The sequence below is a fragment of the Dendropsophus ebraccatus genome, chromosome 3 (assembly GCF_027789765.1).
Source record: "Dendropsophus ebraccatus isolate aDenEbr1 chromosome 3, aDenEbr1.pat, whole genome shotgun sequence".
Lineage (NCBI taxonomy): Eukaryota > Metazoa > Chordata > Amphibia > Anura > Hylidae > Dendropsophus > Dendropsophus ebraccatus.
The window spans coordinates 40,993,136-41,015,834 of record NC_091456.1 but is presented as its reverse complement, the minus strand read 5'-3'; the positions used below and the strand labels follow the sequence as shown (position 1 = coordinate 41,015,834).

The following is a 22,699-nucleotide window of genomic DNA, read 5'->3' as shown; positions in this document are numbered from 1 at the left end:
GAAAAATCGTTATATTGTTCAAATTAAAGCGATAATCTTTCTGTGTGTATGCAGGCAACAGTCAAACAACTAAGGAAAATTTGTTTGTATGTCATTGATCGCATCTTTTTAACTGACCATAAAATCAGTGCTAATTGTTCGCTAATCTTTGGGAGTATGTACTCGTTTGTTTGTATATACGATCAGTCATATACTCGAGCAGTGTTTCCCAACCGGGATGCAGCGGCACACTGGGGTGTCGGAAGAACCCGCCAGGATCTGCCGGGAGAACCCGCGGGATCCTGGTGGGAAATGTGACACTGTCTCTTTAAGCATCCCGAGAAGCTGAGGCCGCGCAGCTTCTCGGGATGCACAGATCGCTTTCATGTTTAGCCCGCACAGTGAGCAGGCGGAACATTCAAGCGAGCAGAATGCAGGAGCAGGACCTGTCAGCGTCCTCCTCCTTCATTCCCTCCCATAGGCTGCCGGCATTTCATACCAGCATCCTATGGGACGCCGGGATGTGACCTCTCCGGCAGGCGTGATGATGTGACATCATCACGTCTGCTGGAGGTCCCGTCCCTGCGGCTCGCAAGATGGAGCCAGAAGAGGAGGAGAGCTGCTTCCTGCAGCCACACAGCGCGGATTAGGTGAGTAGGATGTTTGTTTTTTTAGGGGGACCTCTGGGGGCATTATTAGTTCATGGGGGCACCTCTGGGGGCATTATTAGCTCATAGGGGGCACCTCTGGGGGCATTATTATTTCATGGGGGGCACCTCTGGGGGCATTATTAGCTCATGGGGCACCTCTGAGGGCATTATTAGTTCATGGGGGGCACCTCTGGGGGCATTATTAGTTCATGGGGGCACCTCTGGGGGGCATTATTAGCTCATGGGGGCACCTCTGGGGGCATTATTAATTCATGGGGGCACCTCTGGGGGCATTATTAGCTCATGGGGGGCACCTCTGCGGGCTTTATTAGCTCATGGGGGCACCTCTGGGGGCATTATTAGTTCATGGGGGCACCTCTGGGGGCATTATTAGTTCATGGGGCCACCTCTGGGGGCATTATTAGTTCATGGGGGCCACCTCTGGGAGCATTATTAGCTCATGGGGGCACCTCTGGGGGCATTATTAGTTCATGGGGGCCACCTCTGGGGGCATTATTAGCTCATCGGGGCACCTCTGGAGGCATTATTAGTTCATAGGGGGCACCTCTGGGGGCATTATTAGTTTATGGGGGCACCTCTGGGGGCATTATTAGTTCATAGGGGGCACCTCTGGGGGCATTATTAGTTCATGGGGGCACCTCTGGGGGCATTATTAGTATATGGGGGCACTTATGGGGGCATTATTAGTTTATGGGGGGCACCTCTGGGGGCATTATTAGTTCATGGGGGCACCTCTGGGGGCATTATTAGTTCATGGGGGCACCTCTGGGGGCATTATTAGTATATGGAGGCACTTATGGGGGCATTATTAGTTCATGGGGGCCACCTCTAGGGGCATTATTAGCTCATGGGGGCACAGCAGGGAATCCTACATACAGGGGGCATCCCACATTCCTACTCGCTTTACTGCACATAACACCAAACAGTGCAGTTACTTTGGGAGCCGACAGGAGGGAGAAAGGAAAGGAAGTTGCTAGAAATGTGCGGAGCCTAAATTGTTTGTCTCACAGGTTCTGAAAAGATGAAACGTATCTGGAAGGAATCATCATGGAGGACTGGACAAGATGGAGAGGAAAAGGGAAAGTGACGCCTCAGATCAAAGAAGACGTCACCTGTGAGTCACTGTATGACCGTTTTCCTATTTTGTAGAACATTATTTAGTAGGGGTGCCCCGAGGAATTTTTTTTTTCCAAGGGGTGCCCCGAGGTGGAAAAGGTTGGGAAGCACTGTACTAGAGTATATGAACGATCGTAATTATGATTGTAATTGCGATCAGAACAAACGACTATCGTTTTATGTATTATGGTGAATGACTTCAGGTGCTTCGAAAAAGCGCTCGTTTATCGGAGTAAAAAAAAAAAATCACTTAGTCTAACAGGACCTTATGCCAGACAGGGCCTGTATGGTGTTTGGAGCTGTAGATTAGGCCTCAGACACTGCTGGCTGCAGTAGTGCCAGACACAGACTAAATCCAGGGTGAGGGTGAGTATTACCAGAGATGACAGAAGAAGCCGCACCGTCAGGGAACAAGACCACTTAGCAGAGCGAACACCCTTGGGACTAATGAACTGTTCATAGGTTGAAGATGACCAAGGTGTACTCTCAAATTTTTGCTGCAGATTTTCAGTTTGCCTAATGTGGACATCACCTATGTATTTCTTCACTTGCGGATAGTGTTGAGCGGCATAGGCAGATTATGAGGGGATCTGGGCTACCGCCTGAGGCTCTTAGCTACAGGGGGGGCCCAGGGAGATAGACTACATTATAAGCCCGCTACATAATAGCGGCGCAGTTCTGGGTTCAAATACAACCAAGGACAACATCTGCACAGAGTTTGTACGTTCCCTCCATGTTTGCATGGGGACAGGGCTAGAAGGGGCATGGTTAGCAGGGGGCCCACAATTTCTGAACAGCTCGGGGCCCATGGTACCCTTAATCCGCCCCTGTTGAGCGGACTTGCCGAACTTTTTGCACTCAACCCAGACGCATGGCATTTGACTCCCGGCATCTGGAGAAGTTGCATGCTGTCTATTCCACCATATGATTATCGCTCGCATAATCGTTAACGATTAACGATCTCAGACGGCCGCTATTGCGAAAGACCTGAAAACGTTCACTCATTTCCATGGAACGATAATCGTTACTTATTATCGTATTTGCGATCATTTTTTCTTCTCTATTGCGTTCGTATCTACTGCGAACGACCGAACGACGTCTTATTCAATGCGAACGAGCAACAATAAAAATAGGTCCAGGTCTTATAAAGCGATCAACGATTTCTCGTTCGGTCGTTAATCGTTAACTGCATTTCAACCGAACGATTATCGTTTAGATTCGAACGATTTAACGATAATCTGAACGATAAATCGTCCGGTGGAATAGGGCCCTTAGGCTGCCTATGGCTCTATCCATGTTTTCCAGGACTGCCCATGGTCGCACCCAACTTCTGCATACGTCGGGTGTTAAACGCCAAGTGTTCGAGTTCAAAGAACATTGCCGTACTTCCACGGTCTGCTCGACGACGCTACTTTCACATCCAGCTGGAGACTACTGTGCGCATGTGCGAATTTGGAGGTAAAAAGACATAAAAAAAATTGTTGTTGATTCTTTGGCCCAGTTTCCATAGTATGAACAAGCCCTAAAGTTCTTCATTGCCGCATTGCCACCATCCTGGACCCATATGTGATATAGATACATACATCTACATACAGTAAATATATATATATATATATATATATATATATATGTATATATATATCAGACACACGGATCCATGCAGCAGAACAGGTTGATCTCGTTGATCCCGTCTGCAGATCCCTGAGGCGATCCCCTCCCGCCCGCACGTATCAGGGCGCCGGCAGTGAGAGGGTTACGGCGGAGGAGAGGCGGAAGCGGCGGCGGCTCCTCCCCCAGCTAGCAGCGATCCCACCCGGCCCAGGCCGCACAGCTGTCCCGCTCCCATCCCGGCAGCAGTGAGCATGGACGATGCTGAGGAGCCCAGGGACACAGCGGGGGGCAGCCAGCGGGAGGGGACCCCCTTTAACCCCTTCCTCCACGAGTATCACCCGGAGGGCTTCTTCCAGAAATTAAGGGTGAGCTGCAGCGTCCGTGCTGGGGGGCATGAGAGGATTTGGTGAAGACGTGAGGGCCGACAAGGGGGCCGCCACCGGGCTAAAGTTCTGCAGTGTGAGGGTGGGAGGGACTGGGGGGCAGAGACCGGAGCAAACTCTGCGGCATTGAGGCTTGTGTGTGAATGCGGCTCCATGGCCAGGGATGGGAACCCACAATGTTGCTGATGATGCTGATTTTGCTGATACTGACCCATGTACCAAAGCTAATACAAGGGGTAAGGGCCCCCTGGCATCCTGTAACCTGACCTGGCCAGTTGACAGGAAGCTGACTGGTTTCTAATGGCAACTGCTGCTCCTATAGCCTGTATGTTGGTGCTTTAGGTCATCCATGTGAGCAGACCAGGGCAAGGTCATATAGGAAGAGGCTGTCTGTGCTGCCATGAAGGTCCCCACTGTGACAGATTGAGGTCACCGCTATATAGTGCACACCGCTGTCCCTTCTAGAAGGAGGTATAACAAGGAGACAGCAGTGTACCCTGCCTAACCGCACTAACTGCTGGTTAGTAACCACGGTAACATGGCCGTCTCTGGCATGTGACGTCCCGCGTATACAAAGGGCAGTGTATACACAAGTGTATATATATGTATACAGAGCCATCACTTCATGCTGTTAGCAGTTCCTGGATCTGTGCCTCATCTATAGAAGAAGTGCGTGTAAGCTGGAATAGCACGTATAGCGGAGGCATTATGTATTCACATATACATTATTGATACCGCCGTCTGACCGGATCACAATCGCTCTATAAATAGTCGTCCATGACAGCTCTGGCGGCTGGAGAAGGTCAGCGCTATGAATGGGGTGCTGAACCTATGGCACAACTAGAACAGTCCATCCGAGATGCTTCACTATTGTTATTGGGCCTTGTTGTTATAGCCATGTATATGGAGACGGAGCGTCCTGCGTCAGTGGGGTGTATACAGCACTTGTGTATCCTGGTAACCCTTTAGTAACTGAAATATACATGTTGTAATACACACACTGTGCTTTGACCGCAGTGTTGAGGTTGAACGCCATAGGCCCCGATAGCACATTGTGTGTACAGGGGGCATAAATGTGCTGCCATGTTGGCTGCTGCGTCAGATGAATGTAATACAGACGATTTCTTAGTCTAGTTGTGACTGTAGGGATCGATGATGCTGTAGGGTCAGGTCCCTAGGCCTTGGGTTGGGCAATGACTCCATAAATGTATGGCCTCCTTCACATTGGTAGTATACGGGTCCATAGTTTTCTTCCTATATATAAGCGGAAAGCGCAGAAGTAGAGATGAGCGAACCAGGTTCGAGTCGATCCGAACCCGAACGTTCGGTATTTGATTAGCTGGGGCTGCTGAACTTGGATAAAGCTCTAAGGTTGTCTGGAAAACATGGATACAGCCAATGACTATATCCATGTTTTCCACATAGCCTTAGGGCTTTATCCAACTTCAGCAGCCACCGCTAATCAAATGCCGAAAGTTCGGGTTCGGATCGACTCAAGCATGCTCGAGGTTCGCTCATCTCTACGCAGAAGTGATGTAAATCTCTCCATTCTAGTCTTTCTCTCCATTTGTTCCGCTAATATAAAAGTCCTGACCCAAATACTGCAGTGTGAAAGTGGTGTAGCGTCCGCCCGAGTGCCAGCTCTTGTGTTACCCTGCAGTGAGTATTTCCATCCAAAACCTGATCCTGCGTTAAGTACTTGATAAGTAACAGGATCTGCTTCCATGCTTGTTGTCGCTTCTTCATTCAGCACAGTCCGTCACTCTGTGACACTTTGCTGGTAGTAATGTTTGTCAGTTGCTCGGAAACAAACGTGACGGCCAATATGGCAGCTATGTGTGGTAATGTAAGGATAGCTCTGAGTTTATCGGCCATTTTTACGGCATATACTATAGCTATGGTATGTAGAGATGAGCGAACCAGGTTTGAGTCGATCCGAACCCGAACGTTCGGTATTTGATTAGTGGTGGCTGCAGAACCTGGATAAAGCTCTAAGGTTGTCTGGAAAACATGGATACAGCCAATGACTATATCCATGATTTCCACATAGCCTTAGGGCTTTATCCAAGTTCAGCAGCCACCGCTAATCAAATGTCGAAAGTTCGGGTTCGGATCGACTCGAGCATGCTCCAGGTTCGCTCATCTGTAATGGTATGCCATCACCTTTTGATCTCTGGTCCAGGGGAGCAGCCTTGATTAATTTTTCCCTACACATCATCACTCCCGGCTCCCTTGTCGCAGTAGGCCCCATGCACTTGTGTAGAGCTTTGCTGCGGTTCCCTCGGTAGTCGGTGGGGCGGCCCCGCTGTGAAGGAGCAACAGCATTAAATCCGCACTACACACTCTTTATTCTCAGGATTGGTTGGTGTCCCAGAGGTCAGGCCCTTGCTGATCTTAAAGTGAGGGAATATGCTTGTCATCAGGCCTTATTCTGTTATATAGGAATACCCTTTAAATAGATATTTTCGCCCTTAAAAACGACTCTATTGTTTTTTTTTTCTTGCACTAGTGATCATAAAGTGCGCTTTAGTTTGTGTCATGCACATGGGCAGACAGCCACACCGGCTTCATGTATACCTCTGTACATCCGGGGTGTAATGGAGCGTGCGGCCACATTTCTTTTTTTTTGGGGGGGGGGGGGGATTTGTACAGGCATAATCTGTATGAAAGCACACGGAAGCTTGCAGAAAGCTTCTACAAGTCATTGTAGAATTTTTGATCACAGAGCTTGGGAGGGTATCATGATATAGTTTGTGTAGGCCCCTAAATTATGTTCTCAAATCTGGATTATTCTGACCATGAATAGTCTTGAGCGGACCTGTCAAACTGTTCGGGTTCTGCAATGTTCTCCGAACTGAAACAATCGGCATATGATTCCTCACAACTGCAAAAGTTGGGTGCTGCCCTAGGGCGTCCGGGAAAACATAGATACAGTCATAGTCCATGTTCACACATAGCAAGAACATCAGCCGTTGTTTGACCCGGCGGGGTACTGTAGTGACATATCTGTTCAACTCTAACCATAAACAGCTCAGTATTTCAGTCTGCTATAATGACCAGATTATAATTGCAAGAAAAAGTCACAGAAAAAGCCTTGTTGTATGATTCACAAGGATCAGTGATCTGGAAGATTACCTCACTGTCTATTACCTTCTGTACAAGTGACCGCATTGCTTATAAGTTTTACTGATCTATTGAAGAGTAATCTAACAGAATGTGGCATACAGTTCACGCCTTTAGCTCCTGTGTGGCTGTGAAGTCCTGATAAGGGACTGATAATACTGAACCTTGGGACAGATAATGACATGATTAGGGAGCACTGTACAGTTACCTTCTATGTGCTTCTACTTTTATTATTGTTTATTGCATATTGTATTTTGACCGCCTGCTTTGTGTCGTAACCATATCGGGCTAAATTCACACATGATGGAAATGCTGTAAATTTTATCTGTGGCTTTGCACATGTAGAAGACTTTACAGAGGTCATCCGCGTGCTGCAGTCATTTTCTGCATGGAAATATGAGCATGCTGCAGATTCCTCAGGTCCTCGGCGGGCTCCTTCTGCTGCAGACTCCTCAGGTCCTCGGCGCGCTCCTTCTGCTGCAGATTCATCAGGTCCTCGGTGCGCTCCTTCTGCTGCAGATTCATCAGGTCCTCGGTGCGCTCCTTCTAAGGCTGCAGATTCTTCAGGTCCTCGGTGTGCTCCTTCTGCTGCAGATTCATCAGGTCCTCGGTGTGCTCCTTCTGCTGCAGATTCTTCAGGTCCTTGGTGTGCTCCTTCTGCTGCAGATTCTTCAGGTCCTCGGTGTGCTCCTTCTGCTGCAGATTCCTCAGGTCCTCGGTGTGCTCCTTCTGCTGCAGATTCCTCAGGTCCTCGGTGTGCTCCTTCTGCTACAGATTCTTCAGGTCCTCGGTGTGCTCCTTCTGCTGCAGATTCCTCAGGTCCTCGGTGTGCTCCTTCTGCTACAGATTCTTCAGGTCCTCGGTGTGCTCCTTCTGCTGCAGATTCATCAGGTCCTCGGCGCGCTCCTTCTGCTGCAGATTCATCAGGTCCTTGGTGTGCTCCTTCTGCTGCAGATTCATCAGGTCCTCGGTGTGCTCCTTCTGCTGCAGATTCATCGGGTCCTCTGCGCGCTCCTTCTGCTGCAGATTCATCAGGTCCTCGGCGCGCTCCTTCTGCTGCAGATTCATCAGGTCCTTGGTGTGCTCCTTCTGCTGCAGATTCATCAGGTCCTCGGTGTGCTCCTTCTGCTGCAGATTCATCGGGTCCTCTGCGCGCTCCTTCTGCTGCAGATTCATCAGGTCCTCGGCGCGCTCCTTCTGCTGCAGATTCATCAGGTCCTCGGTGCGCTCCTTTTGGCTGCAGACTCCTCAGGTACTCTAAATATGAGGTCATGCAAGGCGTTGCTTGGAGCATTTTTCTTTTTTTTTTTAAAAAAATGGACGTTTGTCACAATTTTGGCAAAATCGTGGCAGAAATGGTGCAAAAATGTATCTGAAGACTCAACAAAAACGCACGACCTTAAGCAGCAAAACAGAAACTTTATTAACTGGTAAAGAGGTTCTGTGATGATATATGTGGTGATGTGAGCTGAACTAGTATACGTTAGAGAATAGTACATATACAGGGTGGCAGTGGGTATTTCCTACTGATTGAGGGGAAGCATGGCTGGTCCATTGTTCAGGCTGAGCTTGTAACTGTCATGATCAGCAGTGTGTATAGTCCTGGAAAATCCGCTGTATGGCTATGTTAACACAACGTATATTTTCATAAAAGTACGTCCGTTGTTGCAATCGGCGACAGCGCCCAAACTTTATAAAAGATATGTGTTGCCTTTCCTTCTATGGGATGCCGACCTAAGTATATACACATAGTATACACTCCGGGCAGGATCTGTCGCGGCGCCGTAGAAAACTGACATGTCAGTTTTCTGCGGACACTATTCAATGAATAGCAGCCGCAGAAGACACTGTCAGTGCTCAATATGGATGCGTCCGCATCAGAACTCTGCGGCTGCAAAAATCATCCTGCCGGTACTGCAGTACTGGCTGGGATCTTTTCAGAGATCGGATGCTCTGTGACCCGGACGGGTCATGGAACGGCCGGTCTCTTACGTAGTCGGCACATAGCCTAATGATGTCTTCATAGGTTTTTTTCAGTTTTTTTTTTTTTGAGAGGGCATTGTGGAACCATGTTCTAAGTGTTAAGCCCTTTGCATAAGATAGGAGATAACTAGCTGAACAATGGGAGTCCCACTGGTCACAAGAGGAATGTGCTCAGGTGCTTTCAGTCCCATACGGGGAATAGTGTGGTAGCCAAGCATGCATGCAACGTTCACTTGAGGGACCCTGACCCTGTGGATCAGATAGAAATACCCTAGGGGAAAACGTTTATCTTGGGACAACCACTTTAAAAGGTGTTCTGCGTTGTACAAGCAAATGGCCAGATTTTTCAATTATTTTTTTTTGTATATTTTTTTTATTTCTATTTACTCTATGGGCATCATTTATTATAGCTCACACACCACCCTTTTATAGCTTGGTTATAGTTTTTTTTTTTATAAATGTCTTTCCAGTGTTGTAGAGAAGCACCTTCCTGCTGCACCTGAACTTTGGATAATGTACTCCACAAGGATTAGGCCAAAACCATCCTTTTTCAATAATAATAAAATATAACCTCTAATTGAATGCCATTCTGACAGTGCCCTGCTTCCTCCTATGCTCTTCTTCCAGGTCTCCTCCTCTTCACACAGGAAGTGCAATGTACAGAGCGGTGTCCTTCCCCTGCCAATACGTGGTGGGTGGGCATGGGGCATTTGTTTGCTGAATACAATATAAGGCATGATCGTGGATAAGGAGGGAGAAATTCTTGAAGGGCAACTCATATAGGCTGTAGATGAAGAATCACATGGGCTGTGTACAATTGTAGAGAGAAAAAAGGACCAGACATAGTGTTAGGGCTCTATTAAACGGGACGATTATCTTACGAAAAATCGTTAAATCGTTCGAATTTAAACAATAATCGCTCTGTAATTGCAGGCAACGATCGAAAAATCGTTTGTATGTCGTTGATCGTTTTTTTATATCTGAACCTAAAATTATCGTTAATCGTTCTCTGTAATTCCACGTTCGTTCGCTCAAGTTCCGCTTTTTTTCACTAATCGATCAGTGTAATTGCACATTGTTTGTTTTTCTGGAATCAAAAGGAATAAGCGATCATAGTAACGATCGCAATAACGAACATAGTAACGATTAACGACGCCAGACAAATATAGGTTCAATCCTATATGAACCATCAGCCGATGATTGTTGTATTTATTACACGGAACGATAATCCGCCGAATCGGGCCGATTATCGTTCCGTGTAATAGTACCCTAAGATTGTGTTTGGGGTGGGGTCTGACTGCTGGGGCCCCTTCGTGATTTCAAGAATGAGGGGCTCGAAATCGCAGCAGAATAGAGAGAAAGGTTGCAAATGTGCGCCACAGCTGTATTCATTCTCTATGGAGCCGCCGAAGAGAGCCGAATGCTGCCGATTCTCTAATCAGCAGGGAGCCCCAGCAGTTGGTCCCCTGCAAAAGTTATGTCCTTTTAATATCTTAAAGGGGTATTCCGGTCCTGTAAAAATGTTTTCTACGTATTGCTGCCCTTATATGAAAAATAATAAAGAACCTATTCTCACCACACTCACTGGGGTGATCTTGTTCGGATGCCCCACCGAATGCTTCTACTGCCACTTCTGAGGCTGATTTGTCTTGGCAGTGGCGGCCGACTCAATGACTGAAGCAGGACAATGCCGTGGCCAGTGATTGTCTGAGTGGGTTGTCACTGCGGAGAGAGTCAGTCTTGGAAGTGGTGGGGAGATGAGAATAGGCCAGAATACCCTTTTAAGAATGCAACAACGTCCACATGTGCTCCATAATAAGCAAAAACACCAGGTTCTCAGTTACTTAAGCTGCGTTTACACAGAACGATTATCGTTCAAATTTTTGCAATAACGATCGCCTTTGAGCGATAATCGTTCCGCGTAAACACAGCAAATGATCAAAATGAATGATTTCTCGCTCATCGCTTGATCTTTCAACATGTTCTCAAATCGTCGTTCGCTAAAAATTCGCAGATCGCTTTGTGTAAACAGTCTTTCAAAGATTCACCCTATGTGAAAGATGGGCTTAAACGATCTTAAAAATGATTGCAATAACGTTTTTTCTTACGAATTCTCTAACTATTTATTCGTCTAAACGCTGATTGGTATAAAAAACAAATCGTTGCTTGCTTCAAAATCGTCAAACGATCGATTGGGCGAATTATCGCATTGTGTAAACGCAGCATTATTGACTGTCCTGTACTTATTGACGGCACGGACGTCAGCACCCCACTCTTAGATTGCTGACATCGGCAGCAGTGCTTTTGGATTTGTTCCCTACCAGGGGGCAACATCTGCATGAGTGTTCTCCTAGGCGTCTTGCAGACACACCTGTTTCTTCCTACACTCCAAAAACATTCAAGTAGGTCAGCTGTCTTTTCAGTCAAACAGGCCCTTGTGTTTATCGTAAGGAGCTTTGGTTGTTGGCTCCATTGGGGGTGAGGACCAATGTGATGTATTCTGCATACAGGGCCGGTGGTAAATACCAGAGACACCGCTTTATCAGAAGGTTTAGAGTGAAACGGACATTCATCGCAGGCTTTCCTTTGACTTTAGACCTTTGACTTTTATCTTACAACTTCCACCATGCTGCAGCACAGTAGAAACTCCTTTCTTCTTCTTCAGTAATCTTGTGTTATTGACATACAGATATTGTTGTTGTTGGTCAGTGCTTTATTCCTCATTGGAGCAATAACCTGCCTCCCTGCTTATAGGATAGTTGTAATCTTGCCGACAGTTGCCTCTGGGTATTCACTATTGCACCTTCCATGAGCACAGACCCCCACAATCTCTACAACAGTAGCTAGTCTTTATGACAAGACAAGTCACCTTTTATGAGTGCCCAAACCTTTAGCCTCACGGGACAGGATTGTATTACTCATCCTTGCTGTGGACTATTGGCTAGTTCAGTATTTGGATTAGCAGTCTGTATTATTTTTTTCAAAATTCTTAATTTAAATGGATGCCAGGCAGAAACATTGGGACCAATCCCAATTTCAAACAAAGACAGGTGCATAAACATCAATAAAAAGTGAAATATCTTGTAACAACTGAGGGCCGTATTACATGGAGCGATAATCAGCCTATTATCGCTCCATGTAATAGAGACAATGATCAGCCGATAAAACAATCATTGGCGATGCGCGGCTGATGGCTGGCGATTCAACAAACAGTAGATATCACCTCTCCTCCTTCCCAATGTTCTCCTTCGTTCTGCTTCCTTCTCAGTCCTGAGCACCGCAGCTTAAGAACGACCTGTCTGAGTGACAGGCCACTCAACCAATCACTGGCTGCGGTAATCCCGGCCACTGATTGGCTGAGCGGCCTGTCAGCTCTGAAACTGCAGCGCACAGGGCCGGGGAGGAAGAAGAGCAAGGGAGAACACTGGGAACGTTAAGAGGTAAACTGTTTGGGCAAAGGATGCATGGACATTGCTAACAGTATCCATGCAGTCCTTGCTAAACAATTATTGGGCCATGTAATGGGCTCAGTAAACCAGCGCCAGTCTAGCAGATCGGCACTTGTTTACAGTATTGATCAGCCCTTGTAATAGGACCCTTACAATTATTGTTTAAATTCGAATGATTTTTCGCACGATAATCGTCCCGTGTAATAGGGCCCTTAGAGTACAACATAGTTTTCCAGCACCATAATACGTGCTGACACACAGGTTGGATTGGATCCCGAGGCGAATGTCGAACAAACTGAATTTTCGATATATAAAGTACACAGTAAGGAGGTGTACATATAGAACAAAAGGAAGGGTTGAGAGTCTTGGAAGTACAGGGGGTATCCAAGCAGTTCTGCCAGCGAGCATAACCTCAGGCTGGTCTCTAGTATATTCTGTGGGAGATACAGAAATAGCAGAGCAAACAAAATGCTGAACCATAAAAGGAGAACATTAACATGTTAAATAACCTGCCAGTCAATTTTTAGCTTCTAACCTGAGGTGCAGCCACCACCATTGTTACATATGTAGTAAAACAACAACACCCAAGATATGGGATCTGTCTTTTCGGTGAACCCAAGCTTCCTGTCCAATGTTTGTCATCCATTTGGCAGCTTGACTACAAGTCTCTGAGAAATAATGTTAGTGTTGTATGATGCCGTATCTCATCGCTGTCTGTTCTTGTCATCTCTGGCTTGCGTAGTTCTGGCTCCAGGCCTTGGAAGCCTATTAATGGGATGTATACAATGATCTATACATAGGACTTCAGAGGAATAGGCCTCCTCTCCATGAACAGTTTTCTAAAGGGAGTATGGGCGGCAACATCAGGGGATAGATGTCTTTAGTACTGTTTTTTTATTTAGCTGAGTATTTGTATTCCCATACAGGGGGCCTTATATGCTATAAAGCAGGGATTCGTATACTTCAAGTAAGAGTTTGTATGGCCAGTAGTGCAATGGTTTCATATAGGTGCATTGTGCAAAAAACAGCAATGTAAATCCAGCTCCAGCCAGTGCGATAAAAATCCAAATTTATTCAAAAATACATAATTAACCCCTTAACGACATCGGGCGTACCCATACGCCCCCGTTGCCTGGGCTTTAACGCAAACGGGCGTATGGGTACGCCCGATGTTTCCCCGATCGCTGCGTGTTCACACACAGCGGTCGGGGAAGATGGCCTGCTATAATGTATAGCAGGCCATCTTAGCTTCACGGCACGGGGGGTGGTTAACACCCCCCGTGCTTACGATCGCCGCTATAGGCTGATCAATTCAGATCAGCCAATAGCGGCGATCGGAACCTTTCCGGGTCATCGGTGACCCGATGACCCGGAAAAAAATGGCGGTCGGTGCTGTCCGAGGACGGCACCGACCGCCATTACTGTAAAAAGTAATGTTGATCGCCGTGCCACCGGCCCGATCGCCGTGAACGGCCGGCCGGCCGTTCACGGCGATCGGGCCGGTGGCACGGCGATCAGAGTCCCACAAAATAGTAAATACCTGCCCTGGACCCCTCAGCTAGAGAGCCGAGGGGTCCAGAGCAGGTATTTGTACATTACTCACCTGTCCCGGGCTCCTGATCGGCGTCTTCCGGGTTCGCGGCGTCCTCCGTCATTCCGTTCGGTCTTCGGGTCTTTCCGGCGGTCCTCGTCGTCTTCTTTCGGCTATTTTCGGCTCCAGCCTCGTCATTTTCCGGATTTTGCGCTCTGCTGCCCCCTAGCGGCTGATATGTGTAATACACTTATCAGCAGCTACAGGGATATTCAGAATATAAAAAAAAATTATTTTTTTTTCCCAAATTTTTTTTTTTCTATTTTCCGCACCCTATCGCCGCTGAGTGTTGATCAGCATCGCACGAAAGTGCGCTGCTAATCAGCAACTCCTCCTTTTTGGCGTAGGGTGTTTTTTTTCTATATTCTACTGCCACGGTCTGCTTATAAGTGCCGCACATAAGTGCGGCATTTATCAGCAACTCCTTTGTTGGCGTAGGTTTTTTTTTATACTTACTGTAAAAAAAACACGTAAAAAACACTACATTACACCACACTACATTGAATAAAGTTTGACACTACACCACTACATACCCCATATACCAATCCCCATATAAAGATGGCCCCCAGGGTGTTTTCGGCGTCAGAGGGATACGTTATTATTGCCTCCGACACCGAAACAGCCAGTGAGGATGAATGGGGGGGATCCTTCTTTCCTCCATTCATCCTCATCATCCAGTGACGTGTCTGGGGGTAGCGTAGCGTACGCTGCCCCCCAGACACGTCTTTTCCGCCAGTACCGTCCCAATAAGAGATGGCGGTATGGTGTGAAATTCTACAAACTCTGTGAGAGTACCTCAGGGTACACTTACAGATTTCGGGTACGTGCAAACTGCGGAATGGCGAAGGATAACCCTTTGTGCATTCCGCAGCTGGCACCCGCCGGCGGACTGATGCGGGCGCATGTCTCTATCCGTGTCATAGACTCCATTCTATGCACGGGCGGAATCCGTCGTCCATCCAAAGAATGAACACGTTGGACGGAGAGCGGAATCCGCCCGTGCATAGAATGGAGTCTATGACACGTGTGGAGACGTGCGCCCGCATCAGTCCGCCGGCGGGTGCCAGCTGTGGAATGCACGAAGGGTTATCTGTCGCGATTCCGCAGTGTGCACGTACCCTTAGAGTGTATGAAGGAAGGGACACCCGAATCCAGCCCCCAGATGCCCCCTCCCCCCCCATCCTCGGAGTTAATGGGGAGATCGTCCGGGAACTGATCTTCCCACTGCTGGATAAAGGTCACCACCTGTACGGGGATAACTTTTATACCAGCACCCCCTCTTCCGGTCCCTCGCTGCCCTGTAGCTTGCGGCACGATCCGTAAATATCAGAAGTAGTAATAGCGCCCTAATATTTAGCAGCCATGGAGCGGACCCAGCGCTTCTGGATATGAAGGACCCCGTATCGCACCAGGACAACATTCTCCAGGTGACGTCCCCCACACTGGAGAACAGGAGACTCCAGAAGAAGTGCAGAGTGTGGGGTAACAGGGGGATCAGGAAGGACACCATTTTCCAGTGTGACACCTGTCCTGATCGCCCCGACCTCTGCATACTGGATCGCTCCAAGGCGCACCACACGTCACTGGGGTTCTACATTATCTAAATTCTGTCCCTTATTCCTATTTCAGGGGTCACGTTGATTCAGGGATTATTTTGATCGCTATTATGGATTCGGGAAGGAATTTTTCCCCTGTGATGAGGCTACTGTCGTCTGCATTACGAGGGTTTTTTGCCTTCCTCTGGATCAACACAGGTTGAATTTGATGGACACCTGTCATTTTCAACCTTATAAACTAATAATTGGCCTAACACCCCCAAATAAATAAGAATTGTCCCTTTTTCCCCAGCTAAATAGGTATGGCCGCCATTCCCATTAGAGGATGCCATGATGCAATTACAAAGCCTCTGTGCAGCCAGGACAGTAGAAACCCCCCACAAGTGACCCCATTCTGGAAACTACACCCCATATGGAATCTAACAAGGGGGTCAGCGGGGATATGGCCCCCTGGTGACGGCCACATTTGGGACGTGAAAATGAAAAAAATTGTATTTTTTATTTTCTCGGCACATGTTCTACGTAAGTGCCCGTCACCAGTGGGGTCCATATGCTCACTGCACCCCTTGTTAGATTCCTTATGGGGTGTAGTTTCCAGAATGGGGTCACTTGTCGGGGGTTTCTACTGACCTGGCAGCACAGGAGCTTTGTAATTGCGACATGGCCTCCATCCTCCATTCCAGCCTCTAAATGGCGCTCTGTCCCTTTGGTGACTTGCCCTGTGCCCATATGGCACATTATGCCCACATGTGGGGTATTTTCGTACTCAGGGGACACTACCCTACACGTTTTGTGTTCATTTTCTTTTTTAACCCCTTGTGGAAATGGAAAAAAATCAAGGCTAGACCAACATTTAGTGTAATTTTTGTAAAATTTTTACTCTAAATTATTAATCTTGTCATGTTTTTTCATTTTCACAAGGGGTTAAAAGATAAAAAAAAACATTTAATGTGTAGAGCAATTTCCCCTGAGTACGGAAATACCCCACATGTGGACATAAAGCGCCATGCGGGTGCAGGGTAAGCCTCCGAAGGGAAGAAGCGCCATTTGGTTTTTGAAGGCTGGATTTGGATGGAATGGATTTCGAGGGGCCATGTTGCATTCAAAAGGCCCCTGTGTTGCCAAGACAGTTGAAACCCCCCACAAGTGACCCCATTATGGAAACTGCACCCCTCAAGGAATGTAACAAGGGGTGTAGTGAGCATATGGACCCCACTGGTGACGGACACAAATGTGGAACAATGTGGCGTGAAAATGAAATATTACATTTTTTACACTATAATGTTGGTCTAGCCTTGAATTTATCATTTTCACAAGGGGTTAAAAGAGGAGAAAAAAAACAAAATGTGTAGCGCAATTTCCCCCGAGTCCGTAAATACCCCACATGTGGACATAAAGCGCCATGCGGGTGCAGGGTAAGCCTCCGAAGGGAAGGAGCGCCATTTGGTTTTTGAAGGCTGGATTTGGATGGAATGGATTTCGAGGGGCCATGTTGCATTCAAAAGGCCCCTGTGTTGCCAAGACAGTTGAAACCCCCCACAAGTGACCCCATTATGGAAACTGCACCCCTCAAGGAATGTAACAAGGGGTGTAGTGAGCATATGGACCCCACTGGTGACGGGCACAAATGTGGAACAATGTGGCGTGAAAATGAAATATTACATTTTTTACACTATAATGTTGGTTTAGCCTTGAATTTATCATTTTCACAAGGGGTTAAAAGAGAAAAAAACACACTATGTGTAGAGCAATTTCCCCCGAGTCCGTAAATACCCCACATGTGGACATAAAGCGCCATGTGGGTGCAGGGCAAGCCTCCGAAGGGAAGGAGCGCCATTTGGATTTTGGAGGTTGGATTTGGCTAGAATGGATGATGAACGCCATGTCGCATTTACAGAGCCCTCGTGCTGCCAAAACACTGGAAACCCCCCACAAGTGACCCCATTCTGGAAACTGCACCCCTCAGGGAATCTAACAAGGGGTGCAGTGAGGATATGGACCCCTTGATGACGGACACATTTGTGCCATGAAAGTGAAAAAATGAAATTTTTCCCTTTCACGTCACATTGTTCCACATTTGTGCCCGTCACCAGTGGGGTCCATATGCTCACTGAACCCCTTGTTAGATTCCTTGAGGGGTGTAGTTTCCAGAATGGAATCACTTGTGGGGGGTTTCCAGTGTCTTGGCAGCACGAGGGCTCTGTAAATGCGACATGGCCCTTGAAATCCTTTTCAGTGAAATCCAGCTTCCAAAAGCCAATTGGCGCTCCTTCCCTTTGGAGGCTCGTCCTGCGCCCCCTTGGCACTTTATTGCCACATGTGGGGTATTTCTGTACTCGGGAGAAACTGCGCTACACATTTTTTGTCTTTTTTTGCCTCTTATCCCTTTAAGAAAATGAAAAATTGAAGGCTAGAACAACGTTTTAGTGTAAAAAATAATTTTTTCTTTTTTCACGCCATATTGTTCGGAAAATCTGTGAAGCACCTGTGGGGTCCAGATGCTCACCGCACCCCTTGTTACATTCCTTGAGGGGTGTAGTTTTCTAAATGGTGTCCCTTTAGGGGTGTTTTTTAGGTTTTGGCACCCCAGAGCCTCTGCCAACCTGAAGTGGTACAGTCAGAAATGACCAAATATAACGGAGGCATTGAAATTCACTAGGCGCTCCCTTATATCTGAGGCTTGTGGTTGCGTCAAATAGCGCAATAGGGTCACATATGGGGTATTTCTATAAACTGCAGAAACGGGGCAATAATTATTGGGGTGCATTTCTCTGGTAATAGGTTTATAATTATGAAAAATATTGGATTACAATAAAATCTCTGCACAGAAAATTAAAATTTTCAAATTCCTTACACACTTCGCTTTTATTTCTGTGACTCCCCTAAAGGGTTAAAACACTTTCTGGATGTGCTTTTGCAGAGTTTGGGGGGTGCAGTTTCTGAAATGGGGTGCTTTGTGGGGCTTTCTAACATACAGGCCCCTCAAATACACTTTAAACCTGAACAGGTCCCTAAAAATATCTGATTTTGAAATTTTACTGAAAATTTGGAAATTTGCTGCTAATGTTTTAAGCTTCCTATCGTCTAAAAAAAATGAAAGATAGTTTAATAAATGCCGCCAACATAAAGTAGACATGTTGCTAATGCTATTTAATATATAATTTATGTGGTATAACCACTTTCTGTATACGCAAAAAAGTTTCAAAGTTGGAAAAATGCATTTTTTCACATTTTTTCACATTATTTGGGTTTTTTTCATAAAGATTTGTTATGAGTATCGACTCCAATTTACCAGAAATGTAAAGTACAATATGTCACGAGAAAACAATCTCAGAATCAGCCGGATAGGTAAAAGCATCCCGAAGGTATTAATGACTAAAGTGACACTGGTCATATTCATAAAATTTGTCTCTGTCATTAAGGCCATTTCAGGCTCTGTCCTTAAGGGGTTAAAAGTACATGGACGTCCACACAGGAAAAAGCTGACGCGTTTCAGAGCCTAAGCTCCTTAGTCATGGCCACATCAGCCATGACTAAGGAGCTTAGGCTGTGAAACGCGTCTGTTTTTTCCTGTGTGGATGTCCATGTACTTTTAATTATGTATTTTTGAATAAATTTGGATTTTTATCGCACTGGCTGGAACTGGATTTACATTGCTGTTTTTTGCACATTGCACCTGTATTTCTGGATGGGAGTCGGCCCATCGGCATCCGTGCTCCACTGAGGGTTGGTATATACAGGCCTAAGGACTTGGGTGAGCTGAATCTCCTTTGCTTTTGCTGTTTGCTATCAATGGTTTCATATACCATACTTTGTATGTGTCAGTGGTAATGGCTCGATATAAATTGTAACACCGCACACATGTACCGTGGTGTTTAGAGCCATAACTGCACACTAGGCTGAAGGCAACTATACAACACCTACTAAGTACTGTGCACAAATCTGATTATTAAAGAGGTGCACACAGGATAGTCAGTGGCCTAAGCAACTTTACTGCCCAGTGTGCAGCTGCATGTCCCCACACTCTGTGTCAGATCGGGCAGGGCAGTACTGTCACCTACACAACACCCTTTTGTTTTTTAAAGGAGAAGTCTGGCAGATAATGAAATCCTGCAGCCGGAGGGGAGGGAGGGAAATTGATTACAAGTACTAAGTTCCCTCTACTCGTCATCACAACTTGGGGGGAAAATGGCTAACGACGGGGGTCTTGCAGCTGGGCCTGCCACTTACCACAGGCACGGGAAGAGGGAGGTTAGTATTTGTAATCAATTTCACCCCGGCTTGCGGGAGGATTTTATAATTCGCCAGACTTCTCCTTTAAAGGGTTCAACTTCTGGGCCCGTCTCTGACAGGCTGCTCGGCCAATCACTGGCCGAGACAGGACAACGCTGTGACCAGTGATTGGCTGAGCAGCCTCTGTCACTTCAGAGATGGGTGTGGTAGTGCTGGAGGTGGCTGCGGTGAGTGGGAATCCACAAAAACATGGCAGGATAATACTGCAGGAATGTGGGCAGGTAAGTATGCTACTTTGTTATTTTCATTACCCTCACATCAGCTGTTACACATAGCAATGTGCGGCCGGTGGCCAATGTTTTTTAACACAATGAAAGACTGTGATCGGCCGATCGTTGGTTCCACGTCTAATCGTGGTCTTGATAACATGGAGCAATATCTGCCTGAATCGGCCTGATTCAGCAGATAATGGCTCCGTGTAATAGGGCCCTAAGGGGTGATTGTATATTTATGTTAATCAGATTCTGTTTTCATTTTTAACTGTGATGCTTTTTTTTTTTTTTCACCTTTAGTTCTATGTCCTGGGTCCAATACTATTCCCCTTGCGGTTTTTACTGGCTGCCATCTTCCTCTTTCTGATGTGGCCAATCGCCGCTCTTCGGGTAGCTGGAATGACAAAGGAAGAGCTCAGCCGACCAATAAGACATAGACGCACGTAAGTCTAAAGCCAGTCACAATAGTTGTATTTTAAGTATATAGAGTTTTATGTCCCCATTATACAGTTCAACATGTTCATTTATGCCCATCTCTTCCCCCTCCATTCCCCATTCCATCTGTCTCCTTATGCACACAGCATTCTGCATCACCTGATTTACCTTCTAAGCCGCACTATGTTCTTCATGTGTGGTTTCCACTGGATCACCATCCGTGGACGCCGTGCCTCCAGCTCTGAGGCCCCACTTCTGGTTGTGGCCCCTCACTCCACCTTCTTTGATCCCATTGTTACTGTGGTTTGTGACCTCCCATCCGTTGTGTCCAGAGTGGAGAATCTCAACATTCCTGTGATTGGAGGTGAGCAGAATATCTACAACTTAAGGAGGGTCCCATGCCTTTTTGGAGATTTACATAGGAATATTTACTCAGAATGCCTATTTACTCAGAATGCCTTTCATGTATGTAAGGAGATCACATCAAAGTCTGTTAGCTTGGACTTCCACCATTTTTAAAGGGGTACTCTGGGGTTTTCAGTTTGTTTATATAATATATGCTTATCTTCCCCTGGTCTACTGCAGCTCCTATCCAGCTCCGTAAAATCCCCCAATGCTTGTCTCTTCTGAGCAGGCAGGTCCATCACTGACCGAGATGGGACACCGCTGCCCTGGTCTTGGAAGCTGGCAGAAGAGACAAGCAATGGGGAGGTGGAAGGGGTCGAATGGGATCTGTGGAGATCTGGGGGTATGTAAGTATGTATTCTTATTACTAGCCCCTGCAATATAAATAAATTTAAAACACCAAAATACCCTACCTTCACAAGGGTTATCCAGGTTTAGAAAAACATGGCTGACTTAGAAATAGCACCTCTCCTGTTCTCAGTTTGGTTGTAGGTTTTGCAGCTCAGTTCCAATAGGGTGAATGTAGCTGAATTATAATACCACATATAACCTGAGGACAGGGGTGGGGCTGTTATTGCATGAAAGTGGCTGTGCTTTTCTAATCCTGGATAAACCCTTTAAGCATGCTATAGCTGATCTTTACTGGTGCTCTAATGGAACAAATGTTTCTTTATTGCCATCCGAAAGTACTTAACACAGGCGATTGGGGAGACATGTTGCATAACAAACCCCTATATGTTTTACTGTTTAAAGGGATCCTCTAGAAAAAACTGTCCTTTATAATCAGCAGATCAAAAATTGTCTTCTTGCTTGGATCCTAGTGATCAGTTGTAATTTATGGTAAGATCTGGCAGTAAGTGTCCACGTTTTCTGCAGTGACTTCACAGGAGAAATTAAAGGGGTTATCCAGCTCTAAAAAAAACCATGGCCACTTTCCCCCCCTCTGTTGTCTCCAGGTCAGGTGCAGTTTGCAATTAAGCTCCATATACTTCAATGGAACGGAGTTCCAAACCCCACCCAATCTGGAGACGAGAGGGGGAAAATGGCAATGTTTTTGAAGCACTGGATAAACCCTTTAATAGCTACACAATGCCCATTCACATGAATGGGTCCTCTATAAGGCAGGTCAGGTCCTTCAAACCAATAGATACTATTTCAAGGATTCTGAATAAAGGGATTTTATGTTTTCCATTGAACAAGTTAAATCGTTTCTAGGTTAGCACAGGTTCCACTTTTCCCATGTCCTGTGGCCGGTCTATGTTCTACATACATGGAGGCCTCAGGAACTAGAAGATAATTTCTAGGAACATGAAAAAGTTGTACTTGCAGTAGCCATCTTGTGATGAGAATGCTTATGAAACTATTCATGTAGATGTAATGACTGTATAATTAAAATGTAAGGTCATTATGAACTTACATTTAGGGTGTGTTCACGTGTACAGGATCCGCAGCAGATTTGATGCTGCAGATATCAGTGTAACTAAATGACTGAACCAGGGGCGTAACTAGAAATGGCTGGGCCTAATAGCAAACTTTTGGTTGGGCCCCTCCTCGTGACTGACCACAAACCTATTAATTCTAGTCATACCCTTTTAACATTTTAACTGCAAGTGCTCGGCAGAACCACTTGCTGTTAAAGGGATATATGCATCATTTGAAGGCCCACTCGGTCACCGTGTGTTGCAAATGATGACTGCTCAGGGGACCCGGTGTATTGCGGAAGTGGGCCACTGGGCCCCCTGATGTGGTGGGCCCCGTAGCAGTCTCTATGGCTGCTATGGTGGTAGTTACGCCCCTGGACTGAACACAGCATCAAATCTGCTGGGGTCCTGTACGTGTGAACGCACCCTTACAGAGAGATGCCATTTATGTAATTTAGAAGTGGGCACGCT

The 22,699-nt window shown here is 46.5% G+C and overlaps 1 protein-coding gene across 1 annotated transcript in view; it reads left to right on the top strand.

The window, feature by feature from the left end:
* Positions 1–3,532: 3,532 nt before the first annotated feature.
* LPCAT4 (lysophosphatidylcholine acyltransferase 4) overlaps positions 3,533–22,699 on the top strand; it is a 30,309-nt gene continuing 11,142 nt past the window's right edge. Inside the window, exons 1-3 of the mRNA XM_069961553.1 lie at positions 3,533–3,742; positions 20,268–20,410; positions 20,549–20,766. Coding sequence (XP_069817654.1) covers positions 3,629–3,742; positions 20,268–20,410; positions 20,549–20,766 — 475 coding nt within the window. The 5' untranslated portion in view covers positions 3,533–3,628. The remainder of the gene's footprint in view (positions 3,743–20,267; positions 20,411–20,548; positions 20,767–22,699) is intronic.